Raw genomic sequence first — 14,432 nt, forward strand, 5'->3', positions numbered from 1 at the left:
TTCTATGTTTCGGCCTAGTATGGTTCTCAATAAGAGGCTGGTGTCATTAGTTGTCTCTGATTGAGAATCATACTTAGGTAGCCTGGGTTTCACTGTGTGTTGGTGGGTGTTTGTTCCTGTCTCTGTGTTTGCACCAGATAGGACTGTTTTGGGTTTCGTTCATTCCACGGTTATTGTTTTTTGTATTCAGTTGTTCATGTGTCCATTTTCGTATTAAAAGAACCATGGAGGCAGCGAAAGCTGAGCGGCGGCGATATGAGGAGGCAGCACGGCAGTGCGACAGATACGAGAGGCAGCCCCAAAAAGTTTTTGGGGGTGGCACACGAGGTGTGGAGCTAAGCCAGGTAGCAGACCTGAGCTCACTCCTCGTGCTTATTATAAGCAGCGCGTTACTGTCAGGCACCGTGTTATGCAGTTAAGCGCACGGTGTCGACAGTACGTGTCCATAGCCCGGTGCGCTATAGGGCAGCCCCCCGAGAGTGTCATGCAAAGGGCGGGCATCGAGCCAGGACGTATGGTGCCTGCTCAGCGGGTCTGGTCGCTGGTACGCAGTTTTGGTCCAGGGTATCCTGCGCCGGCTCTGCATGCTGTCTCCGGGGCGCTGGGAGGGTGCAGTGCGTCCTCTGCCTGCGCTCCGCTCGTGCCAGGCAAATGTGGGAGTGGAGCATAAGGGAGAGGTGCGCGTAGTAAGCACTAGATCTCCCGTGCTTACCCACAGCCCGGTTCAACCTGTGCCTGCACTCTGGAGGGGCCGGGCTAGAGTAGCCTGGGGAAGTGGTGCCAAGGCTGCGCACCAGAGCTCCAGTGCTCGCCCACAGCCCGGTCCTTCAGGTGCCTCCTCCTAACACCAAGCCTCCTGAAGGTCTCCCCAGCCTGGTGGTTCCTGTGGCAGCCCCACGCACCAGGCTGTCTCTCTGTCTCCTCCCTGCAGGTGGTCCTGTCTGTCCGGCGCTGCTGCTGGAGTCTCCCGCCTGTCCGGCGCTGCTGCCGGAGTCTGAGGCGCCAGAGCCCCTCAGCCCAGAGGCGCCAGAGCCCCTCAGCCCAGAGGCGCCAGAGCTTCCGCCCCTCTATCCCGAGCTGCCCCTCTGTCCAGAGCTCCCGCCCCTCTGTCCAGAGCTCCCGCCCCTCTGTCCCGAGCTGCCCCTCTGTCCCGAGCTGCCCCTCTGTCCAGTGGGGTCATTGAGAAGGGTGGCCATGGTTAGAAAGCCACGGAGGCGGACAATAAGGCGGACTAAGACGATGGTGAAGTGGGGTCCGCGTCCTGCGCCAGAGCCGCCACCGCGGACAAACGCCCACCCAGACCCTCCCCTATAGGTTAAGGTTTTGCGGCCGGAGTCCGCACCTTTGGGAGGGGGGGTATTGTCACGTTCTGACCTTTATTTCCTTTATTTTGTCATTATTTAGTATGGTCAGTGCGTGAGTTGGGGTGGGCAGTCTATGTTTGTTTTTCTATGATTTGGGTATTTCTATGTTTCGGCCTAGTATGGTTCTCAATCAGAGGCAGGTGTCATTACAGCACTAGAACAGTCTGCAGCACCCGGCCTCACCCTATTAGAATGAATCTGAAGTCAAATGTCTAGTGTTTGCTGATGATCTGGTGCTTCTGTCAACAACCAAGGAGCGCCTACAGCAGCACATAGATCTTCTGCACAGATTCTGACAGACCTGGTCCCTGACAGAGCTGGGCCCTGTCAGACCTGGGCTCTGACAGTAAATCTCAGTAAGACACAAATAATGGTTTTCCAGTCACCAGGACCACGAATACAAATTCCATCTAGACACCGTTGCCCTAGGGCACACAAAAAACTATACATACCTCGGCCTAAACATCAGTAAGACAAAAAATAATGGTGTTCCAGTTGCCAGGACCACAAATTTGATGTATTGTTGTTTCTACCTTCTTGCCCTTTGTGCTGCTGTCTGTGCCCAATAATGTTTGTACCATGTTTTGTGCTGCTACCATGTTGTGCTGCTGCCATGTTGTGCTGCTGCCATGTTGTGCTGCTGCCATGTTGTTGTCTTATGTCTCTCTTTATGTAGTGTTGTGGTGCCTCCCTTGTCGGGATGTGAGTTTTGTCGTATTTTTGTTATATACATTTTTTTTAAACCTAGCCCCCATCCACGCAGGAGGCCTTTTGGTCATTGTAAATAAGAATTTGTTCTTAACTGACTTGTATAGTTAAATAAAGGTTAACAAAAAAAAATACAAATTCCATCTAGGTTCTGTTGCCCACGAGCATACACAAAAAACTATACATACCTTGACCTAAACATCAGCGTCACAAGTCATTTCCACAAACCTGTGAACGATCTGAGAGACAAGGCAAGAAGGGCTTTCTATGCCATCAAAAGAAACATACAATTTTACATACCAATTAGGATCTGGCAAAAAATATTTGAATACCGTGATACCGGTTTATCCCACTGGGGAACCTCATGTGATTTTAAACTGTTTAATGAAAGGGAACCCAATTCCCTTTAAAGTTAACTAAGTCATTGGCCCGGGACAGCCCCTTTCTGCTGTTACGAATATAACCCCCACCAGGAGCAATTCCCTTCAGACCAGCTTACCTCGATAACCGAGAGGGCTAAGGTTTCAGACCAGTTTACCTCGATAACCGAGAGGGCTAAGGTTTCAGACCAGCTTACCTCGATAACCGAGAGGGCTAAGGTTTCAGACCAGCTTACCTCGATAACCGAGGGGGCTAAGGTTTCAGACCAGCTTACCTCGATAACCGAGAGGGCTAAGGTTTCAGACCAGCTTACCTCGATAACCGAGGGGGCTAAGGTTTCAGACCAGCTTACCTCGATAACCGAGAGGGCTAAGGTTTCAGACCAGCTTACCTCGATAACCGAGGGGGCTAAGGTTTCAGACCAGCTTACCTCGATAACCGAGAGGGCTAAGGTTTCAGACCAGCTTACCTCGATAACCGAGGGGCTAAGGTTTCAGACCAGCTTACCTCGATAACCGAGAAGGCTAAGGTTTCAGACCAGCTTACCTCGATAACCGAGAGGGCTAAGGTTTCAGACCAGCTTACCTCGATAACCGAGGGGGCTAAGGTTTCAGACCAGCTTACCTCGATAACCGAGAGGGCTAAGGTTTCAGACCAGCTTACCTCGATAACCGAGGGGGCTAAGGTTTCAGACCAGCTTACCTCGATAACCGAGAAGGCTAAGGTTTCAGACCAGCTTACCTCGATAACCGAGGGGGCTAAGGTTTCAGACCAGCTTACCTCGATAACCGAGAGGGCTAAGGTTTCAGACCAGCTTACCTCGATAACCGAGGGGGCTAAGTTTTCAGACCAGCTTACCTCGATAACCGAGAGGGCTAAGGTTTGAGTAGATTGCTGAACTCTTAACCATACCAAGTGGTTAAAATCTGAGACTATCGATCTGACAGAATAAGAGCTACTCTTCGATACTAATTACTAGCCTGCAGCAAGAAATGATGTACCCGTGAATGCAAAGATCGACAACCGCCAAAACAACTATTCTGTATCAACATATCTTTCTCTGTCCCTTTGTCTAACAAGCCGCCATGCCGGTTTAGCCCACTAGGGCACATTCCCCTATCATTTCCTTGTATCCATATCTACTTGTTTGTTTGTGCATTTCTGTTATTATTTAGTTAGTTAATAAATTATTAAGACAATTGATGTATGGATGACTCATAGTGAAGACTGAGTTTGTGCAGATAACCAACAATTTATGATGTTTGGAATGAGACTAACGTGAGGTAAAGAATAATTCATTAATTAGAAGACTAATTGATCAGATATTAAAATATCTGAAGAATTATATTAGGAAAATTATAACTTTGTAATGTGAAGATTCTCCTTGGTGCCCCGACTTCCTAGTTAATTACATCTACCTGATTAGTTAATCACGTAATAATAATTACAGAGAATTGATTTGATAAACTAAATAAGTCTTCAGTTTAATGATGCCAAAGACACGACATGTCCAATCGATTGAATTGACCACAGGTGGACTCCAATCAAGTTGTAGAAACTTCTCAAGTGTATTTTCTGTTATTTAATCCATTTCAGAAAAACAAAATGTGGAAAAAGTCAAGGTCTGAATACTTTCTGAAGGCACAGTATTTCCCTGAGATTACACAGATACACAAAGAATTAGAAAACAAATGTAATTTATTAAACCCCCACATCTATTGGGTGAAATACCACAGTGTGCCTTCACAGCAGAAAGAGTTGTGACCTGTTGCCAAAAGGAAAGAGCAACCAGTGAAGAACAAAACTTTGTAAATACCCGAATGGTGCAGTGGTCTAAGAGACTGCATTTCAGTGCAAGAGGTGTCACTGCAGTACCTGGTTCGAATCCAGGCTGCATCACATCGGTCGTGATTGGTTGATTGATCCTACAGGGCGGCGCACAGTTGTCTGGGGTAGGCTGTCAATGTAAATATGGATATTTTCTTAACTGACATGCTTGCCTAGTTAAATAAATGTTTATTTATTTTCCCTTTTGTATTTGAACTATGTGTACATTGTTACAACACTGTATATAGACATAATATAATATTTGAAATCTCTCCATTATTTTGGAACTTTTGAGTGTAATATTTACTGTTAACTTTTTATTGTTTATTTCATGTTTGTTTATCCATTTCACTTGCTTTGTCAACACACACGGTTATGAAGTCAGGGCTCTGAGCTGCCTAACAATACTCTACTGCAATTACAGTATACCCATCTCTAGATCCACACACACACACACACACACACACACACACACACACACACACACACACACACACACACACACACACACACACACACACACACACACACACACACACACACGGTAGAGTAGTCTTGCCTGCAGAGTGCTAACGTGATGAATGGGCGTTCCTCCGGTCCCATTGACAGTGTTAGTTTTAGAAGGAGTCTTCTTCCCCTCTTTCTCTCTCAGAGCCTTCTCTTTAGACGCCATCTTAGACTTCTCCTCCTCTATACGCCTAGGACTGTTTAACATGACCTGGGGGAGGGAGGGAGGGAGGAGAGAGGGGGGAGGGAGGGAGGGAGGGAGGGAGGGAGGGAGGGAGGAGGAGGGGGGAGGGAGGGGGGAGGGGGAGGAGGGAGGGGAGGGAGGGAGGGAGGGAGGGAGGGAGGGAGGGAGGGAGGGAGGGAGGGAGGGAGGGAGGAGGGAGAGGGAGGAGAGAGGGAGGGGGGGGGGGGAGAGAGAGAGAGAGAGGGGAGAGAGAGTGGGAGAGAGAGCGAGAGAGAGAGAGAGAGAGGGGGGTGGAGGAGAGGAGAGGGAGGGGGAGGGAGGGAGAGAGAGGAGAGAGAGAGAGGGAGGGAGAGAGAGAGAGAGAGAGAGAGAGAGAGAGAGAGGGGAGAGCAGAGGGAGGGGGAGGGAGGAGAGAGAGGGAGAGAGAGAGAGAGAGGGAAGGAGGGAGTCAAGAGCAAGCGAGTGACCGAGAGAGAGACAGAGATTGAGAGACAGACAGACAGACAGACAGAGAGACAGACAGACAGAGAAACAGGGAGAGTTTTTGTTATTTCATTGAATTTAATTGTCAACACTGTCTGTGTGTCGGACCTGCACCACTGCATACTCCACCACACCATGTAATCACTGTCTGTGTGTCTGTGTGGCTGTGTGTCTGACCTGCACCACTGCGTACTCCACCACACACCATGTAAACACTGTCTGTGTGTCTGTGTGTCTGACCTGCACCACTGCGTACTCCACCACACACCATGTAATCACTGTCTGTGTGTCTGTGTGGCTGTGTGTCTGACCTGCACCACTGCGTACTCCACCAGTGAAGCGAAGCCGAACAGCAGACATGCGATGAGCCAGATGTCTATCGCCTTCACATAGGAGACTTTAGGAAGCGCTGACGCCAGAGACATGGACTCACTGGACAGGGACAGGACAGACAGGATACCTAGAGAGACAGACAGAGACATTAGAGACATTAGAGACAGACAGACAGACAGACAGACTAAATACAGACTAAAGACGGACAGACAAAGACAGAGACAGAAAGACAGAGAGACAGCGACATTAGAGACAGACAGACAGATCTATTGATGTCATGGTATGATGATGTCATGATATCATATTGTGATGATGTCATGATCGTCTCCCAGACTGACCTGCTGACAGCCCTCTGGATGAATGGACGGATGGACAGATGGACGGATGGACAGGGACGGATGGATAGATGGATAGACTAGGCCTACAAATAGACATATGGGGGAGGGACAACCAGATGAGAAGATAACCTGGTCCAGAACAAACCTCTTCCACGGTAGGGTTAAAGGTTACAGATCATACCCAGAGGAACCCTGGCAGCGCTTGCGTCAGGGTTGATCCAGAAGGACAGCCAGGAGAGAACCACGATGAGAAGGGTGGGGGCGTAGACTCCCATCATATAGAAGCCCACCTGTCTCCTTAATGTAAAGATCACCTCCACACAGGTGTAGTAACCTACACACACACACACACACACACACACACACACACACACAGGGTTATGGATCTTCATAAGAAGTCTACAGCTTTAAACAGTTTTTTTTACAATCACTTTGGAAATAATTTCAGAACCTTGATGTAATTTTTCAAACTCTGGACACTTTTTCCAATTGCTTGGATACAATACACATAAAGCTATGATCATTTGTTCATTGAACTAAAATCACCTGTTCAAAATGACACAACTTAACATCAAAGTATTACCATTTCAAAATGTAATTCACACATTACATCTGAAATGACTGTTTATTCATGTCATTACAATGATCTAACTATCAAATGATACAACTGCTCAACATGATAAGTAACTGTTGCGTTACTCTTAGTTTTACAGTAAGCAAGGTGAGGGACACTGCAATGATGTTTTACAGTAAGCCAGGTGAGGAACACTGCAGTGATGTTTTACAGTAAGCCAGGTGAGGAACACTGCAGCGATGTTTTACAGTAAGCCAGGTGAGGAACACTGCAGTGATGTTTTACAGTAAGCCAGGTGAGGAACACTGCAGTGATGTTTTACAGTAAGCCAGGTGAGGAACACTGCAGTGATGTTTTACAGTAAGCCAGGTGAGGAACACTGCAGTGATGTTTTACAGTAAGCCAGGTGAGGAACACTGCAGTGATGTTTTACAGTAAGCCAGGTGAGGAACACTGCAGTTGACTTTAACTGTTTTTTATTTTTTTGTAGCTAATTATTTTTGCTTTGATTCAAAGAAACCTATGATGTGATTTTATTGTATTTCATCAATAAATGTCATATTTTGTTCAATGATTCCACTGTGTCTGTAGTATTCTCTCTACTAGTCCTTTTACAGTGATGTATTTACGTGTAGTACCATAATGAAACATCTATCACATATTTTGTACTACATTATTTAATGATTGAACGAACAATGACACAGCGAAACTATTAGTATCTTGTGTGTGGGTGATCTAAATTAATGTTCCTATGGTATTTCATGATAAATAAGTTATTTGAACTGATGATTCTGCAAGTCACCTGTGTGTGTGTGTGTGTGTGTGTGTGTGTGTGTGTGTGGTACCTGTTCCTTGATAGAATTTGGTGCAGTTTCCGTACTGTATCTCTTGCTGTTTAATGTCAAACTGAGGAAGAGCGATTTCATCCATCTGGACGGGGTCTGTCATCCACATGAAGACCAGATCACTGGTGGTGTAGCCAACTATAACAACATACAATAATAATATAATAATATATATATACTATAACAACATACAATATTAATATAATAATATATATACTATAACAACATACAATAATAATATAATAATGTATATATACTATAACAACATACAATAATACTATAATGATATATATATACTATAACAACATACAATAATAATATAATGATATATATATACTATAACAACATACAATAATAATATAATGATATATATACACTATAACAACATACAATAATAATATATATATATACTATAACATACAGGACTTCCATTCAGCCACAAGATCATTAGTGAGGTTGGGCATTAGGCCCTGGCTCGCTGTCGGCGTTCCAATTAATCCCAAAGGTGTTCGATGGGGTTGAGGTCAGGGGTCTGTGCAGGCCAGTCAAGTTCTTCCACACTGATCTTGACAAACCATTTCTTATCTTATCAATCAACAAAGACAGGGCTCTAACTCCTGTAGCTCCCCAATGAGATAGGGCGCAGGCCAGGCAGCAGGCTGTTAGCCAGCCTGCCAGCATAGTGGAGTCTGCCACTAGCACAGTCAATGTAGTCAGCTCAGCTACCCCCATTGAGACTGTGTCTGTGCCTCGATCCAGGTCGGGCAAAACTAAACATGACGGTGTTCGCTTAAGCAATCTCACTGGAATAAAGACCTCCTCTATTCCTGCCATTATTGAAAGAGATTGTGATAGCTCACATATCAAAGTAGGGCTACTTAATGTTAGATCCCTCACTTCCAAGGCAGTTGTAGTCAGCATTTCACTGTAAGGTGAAATGTGATTTGATTTGAATAACTGATAACCTTGATGTGATTGGCCTGACTGAAACATGGCTCCAGCCTGATGAATTTCCTGGTTACACCAGAGACCATATCCGTTGCGCATCATGCAAAGGTGGAGGTGTTGCTAACATTTACGACAACAAATGAAATTTACAATAAAAAAAAACAGAGTTTTCATCTTTTGAGGTGCTATTCATGAAATCTAAGCAGCCTACTAAATCCCTTTTTATAGCTATTGTTTACAGGTGCCACATCTACTCCCACTCTGGCGCTCAACATTGCTGGTTTATTAACCAACAGTCCTGGCAACCCATCATTACGCACACCTGGCAACCCTCATTACACACACCTGGCAACCCTCATTACACACAGCTGCGCCCCATCATTTCACCTGGACTTCATCACTACTCTGATTACTTCCTCTTTGCTTCTACACCTGCATTGCTTACTTTTGGGGTTTTAGACTGGGTTTCTGTACAGCACTTTGAGATGTCAGCTGATGTAAGAAGGGCTTTATAAATACATTTTATTTGATTCATCTTTAGCATTACTCATCAGGCAGTATTGGCTTTGTTATCATGTCCAGACGCTGCTCTTGTTTTGTATTCTCTACATGTTTGTTATTATTAAACTCACCAACGGGCGTTGGAGTGGGTTACGGCCATCTGGAAGAGAGGAGAGGAGGATCTGGTTTCCTATGAGAGGTTCATGGTTCTGTTCAGGGGGGTCTTCGATCATTCACCAGAGGGCAGAGAGAGGTGATCGCCTACTCCAACTACGGCAGGATGGCCAGACTGCTGCTGATTCCGCCCTCAACTTCATGACAGTGGCAGCATCCAGTGGATGGAATGAGCCGGCGCTCCGCACCTTATTCAGAAAAGGACTGCGCAAAGAGGGTCCAGACGGAGTTGGCATGCCGAGAGGACACCCTCTCCATTGATGCACTCATCTCAGGCAGACAACCTTCTTCAGGAGTCCAACTCCATCTCCTCTCTCTCTCCTTTGTTGACTGTTCTGAGTCAGAGCCTGAACCTAAGGAGGTAGGGGCCACAAAGTGGTCAGGAGGGACACCAGCTTCAACTGTGTCCGGTACGTTCCAATCCGGGGTCCATGAGAGCAGAGGGACGGCCCCATGATCAACCATCTCCTGGGTTAGGTGTGAGTATTCCGTCATCATCACTTTCCGCCAAACCCTTTTTCATCAGGACCCTATTCCAACTAAACTACTGAAAGAGCTGCTTCCTGTGCTTGGCCCTCCTATGTTGAACATAATAAACGGCTCTCTATCCACCGGATGTGTACCAAATTCACTAAAAGTGGCAGTAATAAAGCCTCTCTTGAAAAACCCAAACCTTGATCCAGAAAATATAAAAAAGTATCGGCCTATATCGAATCTTCCATTCCTCTCAAACATTTTAGAAAAGGCTGTTGGGCAGCAACTTACTGCCTTCCTGAAGACAAACAATGTATACGAAATGCTTCAGTCTGGTTTTAGACCCCATCATAGCACTGAGACGGCACTTGTGAAGGTGGCAAATTACATTTTAATGGCATCGGACCGAGGCTCTGCATCTGTCCTCGTGCTCCTAGACCTTAGTGCTGCTTTTGATACCATCGATCACCACATTCTTTTGGAGAGATTGGAAACCCAAATTGGTCTACACGGACAAGTTCTGGCCTGGTTTAGATCTTATCTGTCGGAAAGATATCAGTTTGTCTCTGTGAATGGTTTGTCCTCTGACAAATCAACTGTAAATTTCGGTGTTCCTCAAGGTTCCGTTTTAGGACCACTATTGTTTTCACTATATATTTTACCACTTGGGGATGTTATTCGAAAACATAATGTTAACTTTCACTGCTATGCGGATGACACACAGCTGTACATTTCAATGAAACATGGTGAAGCCCCAAAATTGCCCTTGCTAGAAGCATGTGTTTCAGACATAAGGAAGTGGATGGCTGCAAACTTTCTACTTTTAAACTCGGACAAAACAGAGATGCTTGTTCTAGGTCCCAAGAAACAAAGAGATCTTCTGTTGAATCTGACAATTAATCTTAATGGTTGTACAGTCGTCTCAAATAAAACTGTGAAGGACCTCGGCGTTACTCTGGACCCTGATCTCTCTTTTGAAGAACATATCAAGACCATTTCAAGGACAGCTTTTTCCATCTACGTAACATTGCAAAAATCAGAAACTTTCTGTCCAAAAATGATGCAGAAAAATGAATCCATGCTTTTGTCACTTCTAGGTTAGACTACTGCAATGCTCTACTTTCCGGCTACCCGGATAAAGCACTAAATAAACTTCATTTGGTGCTAATTACGGCTGCTAGAATCCTGACTAGAACCAAAAAATTTGATCACATTACTCCAGTGCTAGCTTCTCTACATTGGCTTCCTGTCAAAGCAAGGGCTGATTTCAAGGTTTTACTGCTAACCTACAAAGCATTACATGGGCTTGCTCCTACCTATCTCTCTGATTTGGTCCTGCCGTACATACCTACACGTACGCTACGGTCAAGACGCAGGCCTCCTAAATGTCCCTAGAATTTCTAAACAAACAGCTGGAGGCAGGGCTTTCTCCTATAGAGCTCCATTTTTATGGAACGGTCTGCCTACCCATGTCAGAGACGCAAACTCGGTCTCAACCTTTAAGTCTTTACTGAAGACTCATCTCTTCAGTGGGTCATATGATTGAGTGTAGTCTGGCCCAGGAGTGGGAAGGTGAACGGAAAGGCTCTGGAGCAACGAACCGCCCTTGCTGTCTCTGCCTGGCCGGTTCCCCTCTTTCCACTGGGATTCTCTGCCTTTTGATTGATTACAATTGATTACAGCTCAGCGTTCAACCACATATTGCCCTTAAAGCTCATCAATAAGCTAAGGACCCCGGGACTAAACACCGTCCTCTGCAACTGGATAATGGACTTCCTGACGGGGCGCCCCCAGGTGGTAAGGGTAGGTAACACATCCGCCACGTGGATCCTCAACACAGGGCCCCTCAGGGGTGCATGCTCATGTACTCCCTGTTCACTTATGACTGCACGGCCAGGCCCGACTCCAACACCATCATTAAGTTTACAGATGACACAGCAGTGGTAGGCCTGATCACAGACAACGATGCGACAGCCTATAGGGAGGAGGTCAGAGACCTGGTCATGTGCTGCCAGGACAACAACCTCTCCCTGAATGTGATCAAGACAAAGGAGACAATTGTGGACTACAGGATAAAGAGGACTGAGCACGCCCCCATTCTCATCGATGGGGCTGTAGTGGAGCAGGTTGAGAGCTTCAAGTTCCTTGGTTTCCACATCACCAACAAACTAACATGGTCCAAGCACACCGAGACAGTCGTGAAGAGGGCACAACAAAACCTAATCCCCCTCAGGAGACTGAAAAGATTTGGCATGGGTCCTCAGATCCTCAAAAGGTTCTACAGCTGCACCATCGAGAGCATCCTGACTAGTTGCATCACTGCCTGGTGTGGCAACTGTTCGGCCTCCGACCGCAAGGCACTATAGAGGGCCCAGTACATCACTGGGGCCAAGATCCCTGCCATCCAGGACCTCTATACCAGGCGGTGTCAGAGGAAGGCCCTAAGAATTGTCAAAAACTACAGCCACCCTGGTCATAGACTGTTCTCTCTGCTACTGCACAGCAAGCGGTACCGGAGTGCCAAGTCTAGGTCCAAGAGGCTTCTAAACAGCTTCTACCCCCAAGCCATAAGATTCCTGAAGACATAATCAAATGGCTACCCAGACTATTTACATCGCCCCCCCTTTTACACCGCTGCTACTCTCTGTTGTTATCTATGCATAGTCAACTTAATAAATCTACCCACATGTACATATTACCTCAACTAACCGCACATTGACTCTGTACCGGTAAGTAGTATATAGTCTCCACATTGACTCTGGACCAGTACCCCCTGTATATAGCCTCCACATTGACTCTGTACCGGTACCCCCTGTATATAGCCTCCACATTGACTCTGTACCGGTACCCCCTGTATATAGCCTCCACATTGACTCTGTACCGGTACCCCTGTATATAGTCTCCACATTGACTCTGTACCCTCTGTATATAGCCTCCACATTGACTCTGTACCGGTACCCCCCTGTATATAGCCTCCACATTGACTCTGTACCGGTACCCCCCTGTATATAGCCCTCCACATTGACTCTGTACCGGTACCCCCCTGTATATAGTCTTGAAATTGTTATTATACTGCTGCTCTTTAATTACGTGTTACTTTTATTTCAGATTCTTATCCGTGGTTTTTAAACTGCATTGTTGGTTAGGGGCTCGTAAGTGAGCATTTCCCTGTAATGTTTACACCTATTGTATTCGGCGCATGTGCACCCATTATTCTGCTCTCAAATCATGGGCCCCGTGTTCTGGGATGTAGAAGGGGACATTCGCCAGGCCCTGGAGAGGGAACCCGCATCTGCTACCTGTCCCCCTGAGAGCACCTACGTTCCCATGGGGATAAAGGATTGGCTACTGACCTGGGCACAGCTGTTGTCACTGGACAGACATCCAGGTATGATTCAATCCATCTCTGCAAAGTAATGGTAGCCCATCTTGGCACAGGATGTCACTCGCTAAGTCAACTCCTGTTCCGTATGTACCCAAACCAAATCTCCCAGCACGCTCCAGCAGGTAAACTCCTTTCCCTTCCCATACCTCAGTATCGCTGGTCTCATCTGTCCATTGATTTTTACACTGATCTCCCCTCTGATTTCACCACCATTTTGGTTGGTTGTGGACAGATTCTCTAAATCCTGCCGTTTTATCCCTCTCTCTGGTCTCCCTACCGCTCTTCATGTTGCTGAGGCACTGTTCCAGCAGGTCTTCCGGCACTAAGGCCTTCCAGAGGACCATCTCCCCCCGTCATGGATATGGGAAGCCTTCATGGAGAAGCTGGCCAGCCTCACTTCCGGGTTCCGGCCTCAGTGTAACGGGCAGGTGGAAAGGATGAACCAGGAGCTGGGGAAGTTCCTGAGGAATCACTGACAGGACCTGCAGGGGGAGTGGGCCCGATTCCTTCCCTGGCTGGGGTACGCCCAGAATTCTTTGCGTCACTCTTCCACCGGGCTGACTCTGTAATGTGTTATCAGCTAGCCCTGGCCCCATGGACACCGAGCCAGATCAAATCTCTTGCGGTGAACGAGTGGTTCAGGCACTCGTTCATTACTCTGGACCCTGATCTCTCCTTTGACATACATATCAAGAATATTTCAAGTTTTTCCATCTTTGTAACATTGCAAAAGTCAGACTTTTTGTCCAATAATGATGCATAAAAATTAATCAGTGCTTTTGTTACTTCTAGATTACTGCAATGCTCTACTCCCCGGCTACCTGGATAAAGCATTAAATAAACTTCAGTTAGTGCTAAATACGGCTGCTTGAATCTTGACTAGATCATATTACTCCAGTGCTAGCCTCTACACTGACTTCCTGTTAAGGATAGGGCTGATTTCAAGGTTTTACTGCTAACCTACAAAGCATTACATAGGCTTGCTCCTACCTATCTTTCTGATTTGGTCCTGCTGTACATACATACACGTACGCTACCAGCTGGAGGCAGGGCTTTCTCCTATAGAGCTCCATTTTTATGGAATGGTCTGCCGATCCATGTGAGAGGCGCAGACTCGGTCTCAACCGTTAAGTCTTTACTGAAGACTCATCTCTTCAGTAGGTGATATGAGTGCAGTCTGGGCCAGGGGTGCGAAGGTGAACAGCAATGCACTGGAAGGACGAACTGCCCTTGCTGTCTCTGCCTGGTCGGCTCCCCTCTCTCCACTGGGATTCTCTGCCTCTGACCCTATTACGGGGGCTGAGTCACTGGCTTACTAGTGCTCTTCCATGCCGTCCCTAGGAGGGGTGCGTCACATTGTGTCAGGCTTTGATGTGCTCGACTTGAGTGGGTTGAGTCACTGATGT

The 14,432-nt window shown here is 46.5% G+C and overlaps 1 protein-coding gene across 2 annotated transcripts in view; it reads right to left on the reverse strand.

The window, feature by feature from the left end:
* The window catches only part of LOC112243944 (glycine receptor subunit beta), a 48,998-nt gene that overhangs the window by 2,348 nt on the left and 32,218 nt on the right, over positions 1-14,432 (reverse strand). Inside the window, exons 7-11 of one of the 2 annotated variants that reach the window (XR_006082606.1) lie at positions 7,545-7,682; positions 6,307-6,459; positions 6,126-6,208; positions 5,766-5,914; positions 4,863-4,998 (exon numbers count right to left, since the gene is read on the reverse strand). Coding sequence is in view for 1 of the 2 variants with exons in the window: in XM_042316996.1 (XP_042172930.1) it covers positions 4,840-4,998; positions 5,766-5,914; positions 6,307-6,459; positions 7,545-7,682 (599 nt within the window). In the remaining variant the exon portion in view is untranslated. Of the gene's footprint in view, positions 1-4,839; positions 4,999-5,765; positions 5,915-6,125; positions 6,209-6,306; positions 6,460-7,544; positions 7,683-14,432 lie in introns of those variants that run through there. The other variant, XM_042316996.1, reaches the window with a different exon arrangement.

This window comes from Oncorhynchus tshawytscha, unplaced genomic scaffold (genome assembly GCF_018296145.1).
Source record: "Oncorhynchus tshawytscha isolate Ot180627B unplaced genomic scaffold, Otsh_v2.0 Un_contig_740_pilon_pilon, whole genome shotgun sequence".
NCBI classification, from domain to species: Eukaryota; Metazoa; Chordata; class Actinopteri; order Salmoniformes; family Salmonidae; genus Oncorhynchus; species Oncorhynchus tshawytscha.